The following is a 19,636-nucleotide window of genomic DNA, read 5'->3' as shown; positions in this document are numbered from 1 at the left end:
ATTCATCATATTCTCTTTTTTGTTTGTTTGGTTTTTGGTTTTTGTTTCTATCTCCTTACATTTTTCAGGTTAGCATCAATCCCCAAGATAATACTCAAGTGTGTATCACTGGAAATGGGATATTTAAGATTCTCCGTTTTGCTGAAGGAACCCTAAAGCAAACCAATTTCCAGAGGGGAGAATCCCCAAACTGCCTAGCCCACAGCTGGGTGTCCGAGGACAGGATCATCGTTGGCACCGACACCGGCAAACTCTTTCTCTTTGAATCTGGAGATCAGCGCTGGGAGACAAACATAATGGTCAAGGAGCCTACTAGCTCCCGGAGCCTGGACATCATCCACGAGTCAGAGAGGTAACAGCGCCCTCTGCTGGGCTACTGTACACCTGCATTGTACTGCCAAAGTTCTGTAAAATGAGCCTCTCCTGAAGCCTCTCACCAAAGCTGGAGAGGTTATGCAGTAGGTAAGAGCACTTACTGCTCTTGCAGAGGATACAGGTTTGGTTCCCATCAGGAGACGTGGCGCCCTCTTCTGGCCTCGGAGGGCACCACACACCCACGTAGTGCATTTAAATACATGCAAACTGTAAAAACAAATCTTTCTTTTAAGCCACTCACCATCACTGCACCTTGAAAACCAACTGTGTGCATTTCTTCCTTCTCTTTTACCGTCTGCATTCAAGCGCAAACCCTGGCAGTTACGGCCATAGCCCACATACAAGTCTTTTTATTTTTATGCCTAACCTCATTTTTATGCACAGTTCAGTATGACAGGTCTTCAAAATGGTAGACTTTCTTTCTCAAAAGCATGTTTTCTATGGCTGGCTGTGTAATTTACCAATTCTGAGAAATAAATGATGCCTTAGAGTGTGCAAGGCCCTTGCCATGATGTCCTAGGAACACAGACCCTCAGGTAGGTGCAGTTCAATAGGAGGCAACAATGAGCAAAGAGGGGAAAGAAAATGGCCTTGGTTGTGGGGCTGTGGTGGGGCGGAGGGGCCGGGGGTTGGGGGAGATTCAGGGAGGAGTGCTCAGCTTCATCCACAGTGTAACAGGGAGCTCACATCTCACACAGCAGAATGTGCTGTGGGACATGTCAGATACTGCCGACATACCCATTTGAGTCCTATCCTTCACCGAAGCATGTCGGTATCACACCACCTTTACATACCAGAGGACCAAGGCTCAAAGGAGTTAAGTCACTTGCCCAAGATCTCAGCACTGCTCTGGGATGGATCTAGAATTCCATTTCTGCTCTCTCTGATCTCGGAGCCCAAGCTCCCTGCCACCTGACACCCTGTGGATTCCTTCTCCTCCACAACTCCTGTGCTTACCCACAATCCCCTCCCCATGCCAACCTCCTTATTTTGCTTATGTGAGGGCTTCCTAAGGGATTCTAGACAGAACTGTTTCCCCATAATTATCACTGCTTACATTAGATAGTTGAGATTATCCTGTATATGCCACCATGCCTTGGAATTTTATAATAACATTTGATGGAGACAAATGTTTACATCTTTTATATGCACAGTATTTCGGCAGGTCCAGGACTCCCAGCACAAAGGCTCCTTAGCTCAGGAGAAGCAGCCCTGCTTCTCTCCTCTCCTAAAAAGAAACATCAGCTCTCAACCCTGGGTACCTTTCATGACCAATGCATTTTCTTGCTTGTGGGTTCAGCCAGGCGCAGTTCCCTCTGTCCATTCCCTGCCCATCACCCAGACACATGCAGATTCATGTTAGCCCTGGAGGGCGTGGCCAAGAGCACTCAGTCTCTGCTCACCTAAGACCCTGTCCTCGGAAAGCCTGTGATGCCTGTGGCATGCCTAGTTGTGCCTTAACAGTCTCTAGGACATGAGCTCAAGACTGGAAGCTTCCCAAGGCAAGGACAGTGTTGGCCTCATTTACTGTCATTTCAAGGAGCCATTATAATTCTAAATCAAAATTTATGACCAGGTATAAATATTCGTGTATCGAGCAAATGAATGAAAAGAGAAACCTGGGTTCAAATACCAGCTCTGGGTTGTGTGATTCTAGTAAACTCCATCTTCTCAACAACTTACTTCTAAACAAAATAGGAATCGCCACCCTCGGTCTACTGAGCATTCCCACCATGCTCCAAGTCAAGTTCCAAGCAGCAATTGGCTACAGGAAAGGCAATCAGTGGGTGGCATCACTCTCAGGCAAAGACATCTCCCACCTCACCCCTGAGAAGGCAGGGCCTCGTTATGTGGCTGGCCCACGGTGCTGGAAGTCACTAAGTAGACCAGGCTGGCCTTGGACTCACAGGGAACCACCTGCCTCTATTTCCCATGTCCTGGAATTAATTAATTAATTTTGTGTGCCACTGTCTGTCTCTGTCTGTCTCTGTCCCTGTCTCTCTGTCTCTGTCTCTCTGTCTCTCTCTGTCTCTCTCTGTCTCTCTGTCTCTCTCTCTCTCTCTCTCTCTCTCTCTCTCTCTCTCTCCTTTTTTTTTCCTCCAGAATTTATTTCTTCTCTTTAGCACTGTCTCCTAAAACATGATAGTTTCTTTCCTTTTCCAGCCTGGTCGAGTTTCCACCACCCAGCTCCCCAGCCTCCTCCATTGAACAAATGTCCACAACCACGTACACACAACAAGTGGTCCTGCCGCAGGTGTTCGCCATTGCAGCCTATTCAAAGGGATTCGCCTGCTCCGCGGGGCCAGGAAGAGTGCTGCTGTTCGAGAAGGTGGAAGAGAAGGACTTTTACCGGGAAAGCAGGGAAATCCGGGTAAGCAAATGGAGTCCTGAGGAGGGTTGTTCTGCATAGCCGTGACAGAGCACGTCACCGGGAAGGACTGGGCAGAAACAAGAAACAGAGAACCCGGCCCTCAGAGATTTAGGAGCCTGTAAACTAGGTTGGAATTTCAAAGTATCCCAATCTGGATTTGAGTCCTGTGGAGAAATGTGGCCAAGTACACTCCCTCCCTCCCCGAACCTGGTGCCCCATAACCCTTCCATTATTATAACCATGATATTAATCAGACTTCCCAGTGCACACATTTATGGACTACATGATACAGAAATGACCCGGAGCAGCAGGTTGGAGTCAAGAGGTCTTACACCGATGGCTCATAGCAGCAGGTTTATTGGGAAATACAGCAGCTTATATACAGTTTACAGGGGGAAGGGGACAGTCAACAGAAAACCATCATACAATGGGGGGAGTCAGCAGGAAGCTAATCTCGAGGGGCTGCCCAAGGGGAACACAGGATGTCTCAAGTGCATCACAGCACTCAGTAGCCTTGGGACTGAGAAACCACAGCCCTTCAAGGGGGAGGGGAATAAAGAAAGCTGAAGGGTCCATCTTCATTTTCTTCCTCATTTACCACACATCTGATGTGCACTTACCATGGGGACAGATCCCAAGCTTGTCGGCTGAGACAGTGGAGTCAGCCACGACCCTCTTCTCTACAGGAACTTACTGTGTTAGGAGAACAGGGACACATCCTTTACTGCAGCCATCAGTTCACTGTGTGCCCGCTATACTCCAGGCCCGTGCGCACACACTGGGGTGTATCTGTGGAATGGTGTGAGCAGGCCCCTCAGCCCACGGCTCCCGCTCTGCTTTGTGTAGTGTGATAAGTGTGATGAGATGGGGCTCCCAGGGGCTACTGATAGATTCTGGCGCTATCTGTCTCCTTATCCCAGGATGCTCGGGGAAGACTTGCTAGGCTTGCTTGTTAGCCGTGTGAAGAAGGGTTGGTCTGTGTACACAGACGTGACTCCAACCATAGGGAGCCATGCACAAGAACCCAGTGTCCCAGGCCCCAGGGACTCACCAAGGAGATGTGACTAGGCGGAGGCTCTGGCTTTGGGGATGAGCAGATCCCTCTTCTTTCTGAGCATTTGTCAGCCGATGACACAGGGGAAAGCCAGACTCTAAAAAGTGGCTCCCAACCTTCCTAATGCTGTGACCCTTTAATACAGTTCCTCATGTTGTGGTGACCCCACCCCCACCCCCACGCCATAAAATTATTTCATTGCTACTTCATAGCTATAAATCTGCTACTGTTTTGAATTGTAATGTAAATACCTGATACGCGCAATACCAACCAACCAGAGTTTCCAGGGACTAAACTACCACCGTAAGACTGTACATGGACTGACCCCAGGCTCCAACTGCATATGTAGCAGTGAATAGCCTTGTTGGGGCACCAGTGGAAGGGGAAGCCCTTGGTCCCCCAACACTGCCAAGGTTGGACCGCCAGTGCAGGGGATTGTTGGGAGGAGGGTAAAGGGGAGTGGATTGGGAAGGGAACAACCCTTACATAATGGGAGGGGGAGGGGTTACGGGACTGATGGACAGGAAACCAGGAAAGGGAATAACATTTGAAATGTAAATAAGAAATACCCAATTTATTAAAAATGGAATAAATAAATAAATAAATAAATAAATATCTGATATGCAACCCCCTTGAGGGGGTCAAGACCCACAGGTTGAGGACCACTACTCTAAGAACCCAAGGCCCAAGCAGATGGCAAGATTGCAGAAATGGTTCATGCAAGCTGGCCCATCAGCATCCTTGGTCACTAACAGAAGCTAATAGAAGGGGAAACGAAATCCAATTTTAGAATGTCTCATTGGGAGCAGCAGCCCCTCTCCAAGCTGCTGGCAGCAATAGCCTTTTTCCTTCCTGCATCCTTTTACCCCCCTTGTAGAAGGGCCACCACCTCCCTCCGACACCCTGAAATCCTCACGGGTATGCTGGGTGCCAAGAGAGCTCATGCACTGGGCTTCCCATGGGTGGCCGGAGTAGGTTTAAATGAGCTTCCTTGTCATGGAGTCTCACACTGGGATGGCTGGCCCTCTCATTCCCACATGTGCGGCTGTCTAATTCTTAAATGAGCACACTGTTTAAAACCAACAGAAGCAGAGGCAAACCAGCCCCCCTCCCCCCATCTCTAGACTCGAGCAAGATGTGGTGAGGAGTCTGTAAGCCAAGAGTTCCCCTGTGGCCAGGCACACGCTGAGGATGTGGGACCCTGACTGAGAATGACCGATGGCTGTTTTTTGTGCCTTGGGCAGATCCCTGTGGACCCACAAAGCAATGACCCAAGTCAGTCAGACAAACAGGATGTCCTGTGCCTATGCTTCAGCCCATCAGAAGAAACCCTGGTTGCCAGCACCAGCAAGAACCAGCTGTACAGCATCACCATGTCCCTGACAGAGATCAGCAAGGTGAGCCTCCTCCGAGGGCATCAGCGCCCGCTTTCAGTCCATGCTGGGATGCCCATCTGAGGGGCCGCTCACCACGTGGGTGGAAGCTCCCGCAGAGCTTGGTACAATGCCAGTACGTGCACCCTAATCACATAAGCAAACGGAAAACCGAGCATGAGGAAGCAGTCGTGGGGGTGGGGCGGAGGGGTGGGAGTGCCACCTTGGCGTTGCCAATCAAATTCTGGCTTGCTTTGGAATTGCAAAGGAGACCACCATAAAACACTCCAGGCAACTTAACAAAACTCACGATGTTCACTGCACACATCATCAGGAAGAGATGTTTCAGACCTGCCTAGCAGCATGGACTCAAATATATAAATCGAAGGCAATAGACCTCCTGCAATCCCAGTCGGGGGCTTTAACACATCCTTTTAAGTCATACTGGGGTGGGGGAGTCACTGCTACTGAGACAGGGACTCGTGTAGCCCTAATAGTTAAGCATGACCTTGAACTTCTGACCTTCGTGCCTCTTCCTCTATGGCACAGGCATCGCCTTTCCCATTCACACCAGGCTGGGGATCAAACCCAGGGTTTCATGTGCATGCTAGGCAGGCACTCTACCGACCAAGCTACATCTCCAGCCCCAGGGTGGTTTACAGTAGTGACCTTGTTATTCCGAGTTGAAAACCCAGTGCTGCAGTTAATTGTGGAATACAGCCATCACCTCATAGAGAAAAATAGAGAAAATAGCCCATACCCTTTAACTGTCACCCCTCACCTGCCCTCCCTCCCCAACCCTAAAGAAATAATCCGGTATGTGGGACTTCGATGACTGGCTTCTTTGATGTAACAAGCTATCATAAAGGCTCATCTACTCCCGGGCATGTATCAATACTTCATAACCTCCCATGGCCAAATGATATTCCAGTGTACTGTTCCGACACACCGCATTTTATTTATCTGTACATCAATTTGGGGCACTCGAGTTATCTCTACTTTTTTGTTTTTTCGGAGCTGGGGACCGAACCCAGGGCCTTGCGCTTGCTAGGCAAGCGCTCTACCACTGAGCTAAATCCCCAACCTCTATCTCTACTTTTTGATGTTATGTATATTATCGCTGTGAACACTTCCATACCAGTTTTTGTTTGGACATAGATTTTCATCTCTCTTCCTAATAGTGGAAATGCTGGTTACCTGACGTCTTTGTAGGGTTTTATTGCTGTGAAGAGACACAATGACCACCGCAACTCTAATAAAGAAAAGAATTTCACCAGGGCTGGCTTACAGTTCAGAGGCTTAGTCCACTATCATCAAGGCAGGAACCATGGCAGTGTGGAGCAGACAAAGTACTGGAGAAGGAGATGAGAGTTCTACAACTTGACCCACAGGCCTCAGGAAGAGAACTGGTTTGAGCTTCTGAGACCTCAAAGCCCACCCCCTCATCATGCACCAACTCCAACAAGGCCACACCCATTCTAAGGCCACACCTCCTAATAGTGCTGCTCCTTATGGGCCTATGGGGGCCATTTTCATTCAAACAACCACACTTGCTAACTCCAAGTTGGGCATTTGAGAAACTGCCTAAGTTCCAAATGGGGGCATCATGAGGGTTCAGGTTTCTCTTTATCCTTACGGACACCTGGGATGATCTGACTTTTTGATTACAGCCATCCCAGGAGTTACACAGTGGTATCTCACCATCATGGTTGGAGTTTGCGTTTCCCTGGTGGCCATAATTACCAGCATCTCTTCAGGTGCTTTTTTTCCCCAATCTGTCTGTCTTCTTGGAAGAAATTCTGATCAGATCTGTCTACATCAGATATGTATTTTAATTCCGTGCTGTCTTTTTACCACCAGACTCTACGAGTTATGCATTATAGGCATGTGAGTCTGTAATGGACTCCTGCCTCAGCCTCCCAAGTGCTGCTGGGGTTTTTGGGGTGCACCATCACTTCTAGAATCTTCTCACTTGCTTGGGAGTTCATAAAAACCCCTATTTTGATGAAGGCCAATTGGTCTACTTTTCTTCTAGATATTGTCCTTACAGCTATGTTTAAGGATCCATCACCATAGCTTTGGGTAATGAAAATTTAACCCTGTGCTTAAGAGTTTTGTAGTATTAGCTCTTAGATTTAATGCTTTGGTCTATTTTGAATTTGTGTGTGTGTGACATGGAGTATGGGACCTGTGGTGGCTTGAATAAAAAGTGCCCCCAGCGGCAGCCATCTTCCAGTAACTCACCAAAATGACAAACCCAAAAGGAAAGAGGAGAGGTACTCAGTCTATGTTCTCTAGGCCTTTTAGGAAACATGGAGTTGTTTCTTTGGCCACATACATGCGAATCTACAAGAAGCGTGATATTGTAGACATCAAGGGAATGGGCACTGTTCAAAAAGGAATGCCCTGTAAGTGTTACCACGGCAAAACCGGAAGAGTCTACAATGTCACCCAGCATGCCATGGGCATCATTGTAAACAAGCAAGTTAAAGGCAAGATTCTGGCCAAGAGGATCAATGTGCAGATTGAGCACATCAAGCACTCGAAGAGCAGAGACGGCTTCCTGAAGCAGGTGAAAGAGAATGATCAGAAGAAAAAGGAAGCCAAAGAGAAGGACACCTGGGTTCAGCTGAAGCACCAGCCTGCGCCACCCGGGAAGCCCACTTTGTGAGGACTAACGGGAAGGAGCCTGAGCTGCTGGAGCCCAGTCCATACGGATTCATGGCCTAATGTACACAAAGGAAATAAAGGACCCGGACTGCAAAGTGTTTTCCTGAAAAAAATAAATAAATAAAAGTGCCCCCCAGAGGCTCACAGAGAGTAGCACTATATTGGAAAGTGTGGCCTTGCTGGAAGAAGTGAGTCACTGTGGGTGGTCGTGGGTTTCCAGAAGCCTAAGCCAGGCCCAGTGTCACTCTCTCTTCCTGCTGCCTGCCAATCCAGATGTAGAACACTCGGCTACCTCTCCAGCACGGTGTCTGCCTGCATACTGCCAAGCTTCCCACCATGAGGTCAATGCAAATTTCTGAACGAAGCCAGCCCCAATTAACTTCTTTCCTTTATAGGGGTTCCTGTGTCGTGGTGTCTCCTCACAGCAGTAGAAACCCTAAAACAGGACCCAACTGTAGCCTCGCACGTGTAGATGTGTATTAATCCGGCACCATTTGTCGAAGGACTATTGGATAGTCTTGACACGTTTGCCAACCTCAGTTGGCACATGGGCTTGATTCTAGAGTCTTAGTTCTACTCCATCTGCTATTGCTGGGTTGGATGTTCAACTGATGTCTGACTGTCTATCTGCCTGTCAATGTTCACATCTTCAACTTCTTGTTACCTTCTGTCTGTTTGCCTTAACCCTGTGGGAAGTAAGATGTTGAAATCTTCAGTTCTTGGAGTTGAAGTACCTGTCCCCCCTCACCCCCCCACGCCCATCCCCACTCCCATCCCCAGTGAAGTTTTTTACTTCATGTCTTGGTGCTGTGTTTTTAGGCATGCACATGTTTATGACATGCCACCTCCCTGATGGATTGACCCTTTTGTCATCATAACATGCAGCTCTGTTCCTACTAATATTCTGTTTTGAAATCTATTTGGCTGATATTACTATGGGGAGTCCAGCAGTCTCATGGGTGCTGTTTGCATGATTCATCTTTTTAAATCCTTTCCAATACATTCGCACTTTCATTTTAAAATATACTTTCTCCGGGTTGGGGATTTAGCTCAGTGGTAGAGCGCTTGCCTAGCAAGCAAAAGGCCCTGGGTTCGGTCCCCAGCTCCGAAAAAAAAAAAGAAAAAAGAAAAATATACTTTCTCTACATAGCTCGAGGTCGAGACTTTTATGTCTGTTTAGGTTTGAAGTGGGTTTGGACCCAGGTCTTCACACACGCTCTGCCACTTCTAGCCACTCATTGGCCACTCCCATTTAGTGCTATTATTGGTGTAGTTGGGCTAGCATCTGCATATTAGTTGCTTGACACTGTGACATACATGACAGATAGCAAATTAGGTGAGGAAGGAGTCATTTGGGCTCACAGTTGGATGGTACGGTTTAACATGGAGGAGAAGGCTTGATGTCAGAAACATCTTAGGATGTGCCAGCAGGAGCCGAGGCTGCCTGCTCACATCTTTTTGGATCAGGAAACTGAGCAAATACAAGAAGCAAGGCACAGCTGTAACATCTCTCCCTCACTTCGGCTAGGAAGGCTTCACATCCCAAAAGTCTACACAGTTGCAAGAAAGTGTCACAAGTTGGGACCAAGTGTTCAAACACATGACCCTATGTGGGACAATTCACATTCAGACTGTAAGGTTTAAAGAAAAGAAAATATAGAATATGAGATAGGTACAGAAATTCAGAAAGTAAGCGCATTCCAGGACATCAGCAGGCCATAGAGGTTCCTGGCCATGGATTCTGAGGGAGACTAGTGAGCTTGCTTGATTGGCACCCTGCCTTTCCACAACTACTAGGCCTACAGGGAGGAAAGAATTGATTCCCTTGGGGGGGTATGAAGGGGTTGGGGGGAAAGCAAGAGTATGTATAAAAGCTAGTAAATGTAAACTAGCAGAAACACTGTTGCCAAACATATTGAGGGCAAAGGAGTAACAGATGTGCAGCATCTGTCTTCGACAGGAAAGCTGAAAGGAGGTGGGTGGGGTGGACATAAGTGTAGGAATTCTCATTTGAGCCTTTGTCTTGGCTTCAGAACAAACCTAGCGTGTGTTCATCTCTTTCAGTTTCCCAACTGTCACTCTCCTCTGTCACTAAATAAAATGCCTCAGATGATAGACATTTGTAACACCCAAAAGACCACCCACCCACTGCTCATGTGCTAATGGTTCTCACATAATTAGTACAGTGTCTATGGACAGAAATCTGGCATTGTTTATTAAGACACTTAAAAAATAATTCATAGCATTTACCCAGAATTCCACATCCAGAAACTTATCCTAAGGAAGCAGTGAGAGATAAACAAAGACATATTCAGTCTGTAGTGTTATTCTCAAATAACAAAGTTAAAAGCCACATAAATGTTCCCACAGAGGAGGATTGGTTAAAGCCTAGAATGAAGGACTTGTGTTGCCATTAAAATAATTAATTGTAAAGTTTTGTTTATTATTTATTTGTTTTTGTGTAAGTTTTGCCTGCAAGTGTATCTGTATAGCGTGTGTGTGTGTGTGTGTGTGTGTGTGTGTGTGTGTGTGTGCGCGCGCGTGCACTCGTGCCTGTGCCTGGTACTGTAGGAGACCAGAAGAGAGCATTAGAGTCCATGTAAGACACCATGTGGGTGCTGGGACACAAACCCAGATCCTCTGGGAGAGCAGCCAGTGATTGTAACCACTAAGCCACTAAGCCATCCCTCCAGGCCCAAAAACCATATATATATATATATGTGTGTGTGTGTGTGTGTGTGTGTGTGTGTGTGTGTGTATAATTTTTAAAGACTTCATACAACAAATCTTGACCATATTCACCTCCCAGTTTTTCTCCCAGATCTATCCCCTGTGTCCCACTTCCTGTCACACATCCTGGTCCTCCGGCTCTTACAATCTTTCCACCCCCTTTTCTGGGATGGTCCCTGAGTCTTCGGTGTGGGAGTTGTCTTGTAGATGTATCCGCTGAGGGTGGGCACACCATGGCTACTTTGAGCATTGTGTATTTCTGCAATGTCCTCTGCTGTCTGCGAAAAGAAACTCCTTTGACAACGGTGAGAGCCGCACTTCCTCGCATGCATAAGGATAAGTACTTAGAATACAGTTAGAGGTTATACTGGCTTAGAAAAACAACGGGCTGTCATAGGGTCTCCTATAGCTTCCATGGCCTCGCCAATGTTTTAAAATAATACCACTTCAGGAAAGCCATGTGTAACGTCGGAACAATTTGCCTTAGCGTGAGTTCTGTGCACACGAGCTAACAAAGGGCCCCAGGTGCTATCACACGCTGGAGGACACAGTCAGCCTTTTGCTCACCCTGCTGGATCTCATTCTGTGTGGCTTCCCCAGGGAGAGGCCGCCCATTTCGAATACCTGCTGTACCCACTTCACTCAGCGTCCATCACGGGCCTGGCCACCTGCATCCGAAAACCCCTCATTGCCACCTGCTCCCTGGATCGCTCCGTTCGCATCTGGAATTACGAGTCGAAGTAAGGAGGAAAAGGCTCCACAGCTATTGAGAGAGTCAGTCGGTTACGTCTGTTTATGCAAAGTGTTTTAATTAGAGAGATTTACAGTCCAGCGACCTAGATGCTTTGAGCTGGAAAAGCCTTTTACTAAAAACCAAATTAGTCAGCAGCCTCTCAGTCTTGCACGGGCTAGAAAATTACTTTCTGGTTTATTAAATGCTTGCTATACGCCAGACACTATGCTAGACCCTAGAAACATAGAGGTGGGCACCCCACACTAGCACCCCACCTTCTGTTAATATCGTTGTCCCTCCAGCCCTCCTGAGCCTTCCCTTTCCCCAGTTCCTCCTGCTGCAAGGCTCTCAGAGAAGACCTTTGGCTCCTCCTCCTTTTCCACATCACTGCCCCGGCCACCCTTAGCTCCCCACCAGTGATATTCTTCTGGTACGGCTTCCATGAGAATCTCCGAACGCAGACTGGACCTGTATTCCTCTTTACTCTTGTGTGTACAAGGGGCTGCTGGGAGATACTATTTGTAGAGAGTCCTTGGGATGCTTGGGCTTTAGACAGGGCTGTGCGTCCATTACTAGCCAGTGTTTCGACTCAGTGCTCACCGTTATCTTTAGCCAGAATCCAGAAAACAATAAAACAACTGGGATACACAAAAGCAAATAAAATGGGCATGTTGCTGGGGCTAGGGGGCTCAGCTCTTAACTCAGTAACTCAGTGCGCCTTTCTCCCAGCACACTGGAGCTATATAAGGAATACCAAGAAGAGGCCTACACGGTCAGCCTTCACCCCTCCGGACACTACATTGTGGTGGGGTTTGCTGACAAACTTCGCCTTATGAACCTGCTCATTGATGACATCCGTTCTTTCAAAGAATATTCTGTCAGAGGATGCAAAGAGGTAATGACTGTGGGACCTAAGTCTGTCTCGTGGGACCCTGGTGACTTAAAACAGCAGCCAGAGTGTCTGTCACCAGGCTCACCAAGTGCATGGTTCTGTCCGTGATTTTTCTTACTTATTCATTCATTCATCTCTTCTTAAAAATGTATTAATTTTTGTTTTATGTGCATTGGTGTTTTGCCTGCATTCATGTCTGTGTGAAAGGTGTCAGATCCTCTGGAACTGGACTTACAGGTGATTGCGAGCTGCCATGTGGTTGCTGGGAATTGATCCCTGGTCCTCAGCAAGAGCAGCCAGTGCTCTAACCACTGATCCATCCCTCCAGCTCCTGTCCATGCTCTGCCACGCCCACCAAAACCATTTCACTGGGCCTAGGGCTTTGTGGGATTCCATCTGTGATAGGCCTGAGAATCTTAATAAAGATTAAAGAAGAAAAGCAACCCCCAAGATGAGAGTCCCAGCCAGGAAGGTAACAGTGGAGATTGTGAGGAACTGGGGAAACCGAGTCAACAGTGAGATGCCATTGAGGCCCATCAGATTTCCCCCAGATGACTTAAAGAAGCAAGTCAGTGACGTAAAGCATCACCCCCCGAGCCTGAATCAGAGCTTCTGCAGACACCATGAGGTTCTGTGATAGATGGCATTGAGCTACGCTTTTTCTTTATCGGTGGTGTCTGGAAACAGCCCTTTCCCACCCCACCCAGACTCCTGCCTGAACTCTCCTGGGAAAGTGGCCTCCCCTCGGATGCCCACTTCATGCTTGCCTTCTCCCTCCCTGTAGTGTGCCTTTAGCAATGGAGGTCACCTGTTTGCTGCCGTCAATGGTAATGTGATTCACATCTTCACCACCACGAACCTGGAGAATATCAACAACCTGAAAGGCCACACAGGGAAGGTAAGTCGGTGACCCGTGGCCAAGGGGCACTGAGACACACACTGTGCTAGCCACGGGGCCCACCCAACGACAAATTGCAACTGATTCAGTGAAAGAAAACCTTGCAGTCTGCCAAAGAGGTGGGCTTAATTTAGGGGGGCTTGGTCCTGGGGAAGTGGTCAGGAATTACACACACAGACAGAGCTGGCGGCCATAACCATTACATATGACAATGCAAACCCCACAGATAGATCACAGGTTGTGACAGAGGGACGGAGCAAAGGTGTCAGGAGACATACAGATGATCTGACAGTCTACAGGACCCCCAGTGCATAGAAACTTGTCCATCTTCGTGTTTTACACTGTGTTTTCCTTGGTAGCCTTTCTCTGAGTCCTGACCAGTGCTAACACAAGAAAAAGTGGAACAAATGGCAGTTAATAAAACCACTGCAGACAACATGACTGGGGAGGCACAGAATCCAAAGAGTGTTCAGATCCAGTATCAAAGCAGTACATGCACTTAGGGGTATTATGAGGTCACTGGGTTTTCCTATAATACCATGAACAACTGAAGTGTATCTTTCAAGAAATGAAGGACAAAGCAAAGGTGGCTGAAGATGTTGGCTTGAGAGGGGATAGACACTGTCCCAACAGGAGCCCTGGGGTCACGAGATCGGCTACTTACAGAAAACCAGGAAAGCAAATGTTAAAGATCAGAGGAGCCAGGTCTACAAGGATGGAGAGAGGGGGAATCATGGGATGAATCTGTGGTTTGACTGAAATTAAAGGTAATGCTGTGAGCTTATGGCTTTTAACGAAGAGAGAGGTCAGCAGATCCAGAAAGATGGGAGCCGGTGTGTCCGGGCATTGAAAGGGAACAGAAGGCCAATTCCGTGCAATCACTTCCCTACCTCAGAAGTGTAACATATATTAAATCAGTACCCCAAAAATCCTACAAAATGGTCCAAAAGAAGAAAGGAAACTGGGGTTGGGGATTTAGCTCAGTGGTAGAGCGCTTGCCTAGGAAGCTCAAGGCCCTGGGTTTAGTCCCCAGTTCCGAAAAAAAGAAAAAAGAAGAAGAAGAAGAAGAAGGAGGAGGAGGAGGAGGAAGAGGAGGAGGAGGAGGAGGAGGAGGAGGAGGAAGAAGAAGAAGAAGAAGAAGAAGAAGAAGAAGAAGAAGAAGAAGAAGAAGAAGAAGAAGAAGAAGAAGAAGAAGAAGAAGGGAAACTGTAGACCTATACCTGTCATGAACACAGGCCGAGAAATCTCAAGCCAGCAGAACCCTGAAACCTAGCAACATACAGTCACAGACTGTAACCCAGTGAGGTTGATCGTAGGAGTGCAAGGCTGGTTTGACAAGGTAATCCACTGTATTAACAGGCTAAGTAAGGAAACGCTTCAACCTCAAGTATTGTCAGACTGAGCTCCAGAGGAATGGTACACCTAGGCCTGGTCGCTCCTAGTCTTTGTCGTATTCTATGTGTTTTATTTATTTTTGTTTAACTCTTTTACTAGGTGTGCATATGTGTGTGGCCTGAGTGTAGAGACCCGAAGAGAGCCAATTCTCTCCTCCTGTCATGGGGATTCCTGGGATCAAACTCAAGCTATCAGAGTTGACAGCAAGCACACACTTACCCACCAAGCCATTCACTGGGCCTATATTTTATTTTCATGGCATAGGTCAAACTTACCAACTCTGTATTTTCTTTTTATTACATACCCTAGTGTACATCGTGGCGACTGGGTGGTTGGTTGGTTTTGAGACAGGATCTCAATATGTATCCTTGGCTAGCCTGAAACTTGCTATGGGGTAAACCAGGCTAGCCCCAAACTCACTGAGATCTGCCTTCCTCTGTGTCTGGAGTACTGGGATTAAAGGTGTGGGTTACCACACCTGGCTTATAATACTACTTTATATAACTTTATTACCTTTTTAAAAAAGAAAATGTAACATGTAACATGGTAATTTCCTAAGCAGCTGAGAGACAGTGTGATTGCATGTTACATGTTACATTTTCTTTATTCTCTGTCATGGAACCTTTGTATTATTTACAATTATACTCATTTGCTTTTCTTTTTAAAAAGAAGAGGGTATCAGATCCCATTACAGATGGTTGTGAGCCACCATGTAGCTGCTGGGATTTGAACTTAGGACCTTTGGGAGAGCAGTCAGTGCTCTTCACCACTGAGCCACCTCTCCAGCCCTGTTTGTTTGTTTGTTTGTTTGTTTGTTTGTTTTTTAAATGTAAGTTCTGTGAGCTGAATCCAGGTCCTCATGCTAACAAAGAGAGCACTTTATCAACTGAGTTGTTCCCCAGGCCCTAAGTGGTTCTTTGATCATTTTTACCAGGTATCTTAGGTCACTGGGGAGGCCAGCCGTTGATCACTCTGCCGTTCTACAAGTTCACTCTAAGCTACCATTTGCAGTCTCCTGCGAATATTTTAAAACTAAAAAGGTCCTCAAAGGGGGCTAGAGAGATACCCCAATAGTTAAGAACATTTGCTGCTCTTACAGAAGGCCCTGGTTCACCGCCTAGCACCAGTGTGGTGGCTCACAGGCATCTGTAACTCAAAGTCTAGTTCCAGGGTATCTGACTCCCTCTTCTGATCTCTGCAGACTCTTGTAACCTCTGCCAAACCATACATTCACATGAGATAAATAAATCTTAGACACTTGCAGATGCTCTTAGGAAGAGTTGTCAAAAAACTAAGGAGATGGCTCAGTCAGTAATGTATTTGCCACATTAGCCTACTGAGCTGGAGCCCAGAACAAATCTTACTATGATGTCTCAGTCCGTAATCCTAGAACAGGCAATGCAGAAACAAGTGGATCCTTGGGGCTAGCCTAGTCTACTCAGTGAGCTCCTGATCAGGGAAAGACTCTGTGTCTAACAGCAAGGTGGGTTTGCTCCTGAGGATCAGCACATGAGGTTGAACTCTGACCTTCACATACACACAGCACATACCCCATACATGGGCATGTACAGATATGCACACACAAATACAAACATTTTCAAAACAGGAGTAATAATTGATCAACTACAACATTAAAAAGCTAATCTGAGTCAGTAAAGGAAATAGGAGTACATTGTTTCCCAGAATTTTACAGATCTCAGAAAAGTTTGGCCGGGAAGCCATGTTTCATGCTTACAGATAGGCCTCTACCAGGAGGTACGGTGTATTAGCGTATAGTCCGCCATAGTGTATTAGAGCCCCTGAGTTTGTCTTCTCCCCAAGTTGGTGTGTGTGTGTGTGTGTGTGTGTGTGTGTGTGTGGTGTGTGTGTGTGTGTGGTGTGTGTGTGGTGTGTGTGTGGTGTGTGTGTGTTGTGTGTATGTGTTGTGTGTGTGTTGTGTGTGTTGTGTGTGTGTGTTGTGTGTGTGTGTGGTGTGTGTGTGTGTTGTGTGTGTGTGTTGTGTGTGTGGTGTGTGTGTGTTGTGTGTGTGTGTTGTGTGTGTGTGTTGTGTGTGTGTGTTGTGTGTGTGTGTGTGTGTTGTGTGTGTGTGTGTGTGTGTGCTCTTCTCACCCAGGTATGTCTGCGTCCCTTGCAGATTCGTTCACTTGTATGGAACACAGATGACAGCAAACTGATTTCTGCTGGAACGGACGGTGCCGTGTATGAGTGGAATCTGTCCACGGGGAAGAGGGAGACAGAGTGTGTACTCAAGGTCTGTAGTTACAACTCGGTCACTATCTCCCCTGACGGCAAAGTTATCTTCGCTGTTGGATCAGACCAGACTCTTAAGGAGATCGCCGATTCTTTGGTGAGCCTACCCTGCCTCCCTCTGGCTGCTCTGCGGTGCCACAGAAGACAGGCTCCCGGGCTTCCGATGGTGTCAGACCCCAATCCTCGGTCAGTGGTCCTCACTTCAAGAGGCCCCCAGTGAAACACCCATACGCAGATCAATGCAAAAGCAAGAGGTTTGTTTTTCAGAGCGTCAGGGTCACCCCTCAATCAGTCTCTCGAGGCAGTGACTAGAAGCGACCCTGGATGGCTATCACAAACTGTTTTTATACTTTTTGGTGACACAGGTGACCTCAGCAAGGTTACAGGTCAAACTTATTGGCTAAGCATATTGACCTTTAAATCTATTGGCTAGCAAGCATCGGTCAGTACATTCTGAGAATTTTCTACAAGAATGTTCCTGTAGGCGGAAAATGGAATTTGGCCAAGCCTTGACCCAAGGCCAGTGGGTGTAAAGCTGGAGAAAGCCCCTAGGGTCCTTCACATGCATATATAAAAATTTAATTAAAATGTAATTTTTAATTAAACTGCATGCTTAGCCCTTGTTCCACACACTTGGCTGAGATAAAGCCCAAGCCATTGCCCAGGCTTGCCCCTGTAATCTTTCAAAACTCTCACCTACAGATTTTTATATTACCTCATTTGACTCCAGGACATGAGGGCAAAGAGCTCCATGAGGACCCTTTATACAGATGTGGCTGATGCTCCTCTCTAGCCCAGGGGCAGATGATCTCTGGCTTCTTGGGTTTTCTCAGCTTCTGTCATGGACTGGCACCTTGGGTGTGGGAGGAGGCTCATGGCTACTTGACCAGAAAATAAACCTGAGACAGGTTTGGAACACAGCCTAGTTAACACAGGGCCTCTCTCCTGTGGATTCTCAGGTGTCTGAACCTCGTTTTTTAGGCAGCTTTTACAAAACTAGACCAGAATAATGTTCCCTCAGGGCAGAACCATGTCCCCTCCCCCTGACCTCTCCACTAAGTGGTACACCGGCTAACCCAGCCCCATTACTCCCACACACCTTAACAGATGTGCAGCTAGAGGGGTTGGGGATTTAGCTCAGCGGTAGAGCACTTGCCTAGCAAGTGCAAGGCCCTGGGTCCGATCCCCAGCTCCGAAAAAAAAAAAGAAAAAAAAAGAAAAAAAAAACCAGATGTGCAGCTAGGTGAGTGGATGAGTGAACAAGCACAGCTGTGAGGAGAGGAGTGGATGTGTTTCCTGGTAGCGTAGGTTAGATGTTAATAAATGCTTCCTGGATAAATTTACAGTCATAATCTTTTTTTAACTAAATTTCTTTTTTTTTAAGATTTATTTGAGCTTTGCGCAGTGGCAGTATCGTAGCCAATGAGTTTTATCCAAGGCGCAATTATTGCTAATTAAGATTTATTTGTTTTGGGGCTGGGGATTTAGCTCAGTGGTAGAGCGCTTACCTAGGAAGCGCAAGGCCCTGGGTTCGGTCCCCAGCTCCGAAAAAAAAAAAGAACCAAAAAAAAAAAAGATTTATTTGTTTTATATATGTGAGTACACTGTAGCTGTCTTCAGACACACCAGAAGAGGGCATCAGATCTCATTACAGATGGTTACGAGCCACCATGTGGTTGCTGGGATTTGAACTCGGGACCTCTGAAAGAGCAGTCAGTGCTCTTAACCACTGAGCCATCTCTCCAACCCCTATAAATATGATTATAGCTTTATTTATTTTATTTATGTGAGTACACTGTAGCTGTCTTCAGACATTCCAGAAGAGGGCATCAGATCTCACTACAGATGGTTGTGAGCCACCATATGGTTGCTGGGAATCGAACTCAGGACCTCTGGAAGAGCAGTCAGTGCTCTTAACCACTGAGCCATCTCTCCAGCCCATGTTCATCATCTTGTGGCACCCTGAGGTGTGTGCACAGCAGGACAGACATGATGCCACCACTGACCACACCTAGGAGCTGAGGCAAGTTACGTCCTGCCCCAGTGACTCCTCTTCTATTGTCTGTCTGTTAAATGTGACTGTAACTTCCTCAGAGGTTTTGGCATGAGCAGGCGAGTTATACCAGGTAAAGGATATAAGACAGTGACTGGGTTTGGGTTTTACTGCTGTGAAGAGGCACCATGACAAGGCAACTCATAAAAGAAAACATTTTATTGGGGCAGGCTTACACATCCGAGGTCTAGTTCGTTGTCATCATGGTGGGAAGCATAGCGGCACGCAAGCTGACATGACACTGGAGAGAGAGCTGAGAGGCCTACATCTGGATCCACAGGCAGTAGGAAAAAAGCTAGTGAGCTACTAGTCAGGCTTGAGCATCTGAGACCTCAAAGCCCACCACTTCCTCCAACAGAGCCACACTTACTCTAACAAGGCCACACCTCCTAATAATGCCACTCCCTGTGGGCCTATCAGGGGTCATTTTTTTTTCAAGCCACTACAGACAGTGTTTGCATATAGTGCCATAAGCAGCTTGTTCCTAACACTCACAACTGGCTATTAGTCGAGAAACCAGAGCTGAAGAGACAGTGGGGTGGGGTCGGGGGGAGCACTCGTTGTGCAAGCATGAGGACTTCAGTTGTGATCTGAGCACCTAGGTGTGGCCACATGTACCTGTAACCTCAGTGCTGGGCAGATGCAGGCAGGACAGAGAGAAAAGAATCATGGGGCCTTGCTGGCCATCTATACAGCTCCAGGATCAGTGAAAAGACCCTGTCTCAAAGGAATTAGACAGAGATTGATAGAATAGGATGCCTGATGTCCTGCTGGCCTCCATGTACTCACCTGGTGTAAACACACACACACACACACACACACACACACACACACACACACAC

General features: G+C 47.2%; 1 protein-coding gene across 5 annotated transcripts in view; it reads left to right on the top strand.

Annotated features, from left to right (window-relative positions):
- Cfap57 (cilia and flagella associated protein 57) overlaps positions 1–19,636 on the top strand; it is a 73,686-nt gene that overhangs the window by 13,133 nt on the left and 40,917 nt on the right. For 3 of the 5 annotated variants that reach the window (XR_010066613.1, XR_001838048.3, XM_008764092.2), the window contains exons 4-10: positions 69–352; positions 2,539–2,746; positions 5,045–5,197; positions 11,174–11,313; positions 12,036–12,201; positions 12,983–13,096; positions 16,626–16,838. Coding sequence is in view for 3 of the 5 variants with exons in the window: in XM_008764092.2 (XP_008762314.1) it covers positions 69–352; positions 2,539–2,746; positions 5,045–5,197; positions 11,174–11,313; positions 12,036–12,201; positions 12,983–13,096; positions 16,626–16,838 (1,278 nt within the window). In the remaining 2 variants the exon portion in view is untranslated. The remainder of the gene's footprint in view (positions 1–68; positions 353–2,538; positions 2,747–5,044; positions 5,198–11,173; positions 11,314–12,035; positions 12,202–12,982; positions 13,097–16,625; positions 16,839–19,636) is intronic. The other 2 variants (XM_039111195.1, XM_017593808.2) reach the window with 2 other exon arrangements.

The sequence above is a fragment of the Rattus norvegicus genome, chromosome 5 (assembly GCF_036323735.1).
Source record: "Rattus norvegicus strain BN/NHsdMcwi chromosome 5, GRCr8, whole genome shotgun sequence".
Taxonomy (NCBI): domain Eukaryota; kingdom Metazoa; phylum Chordata; class Mammalia; order Rodentia; family Muridae; genus Rattus; species Rattus norvegicus.
The sequence above is the reverse complement of the archived record's forward strand: the minus strand, read 5'-3'. Positions and strand labels throughout refer to the sequence as shown.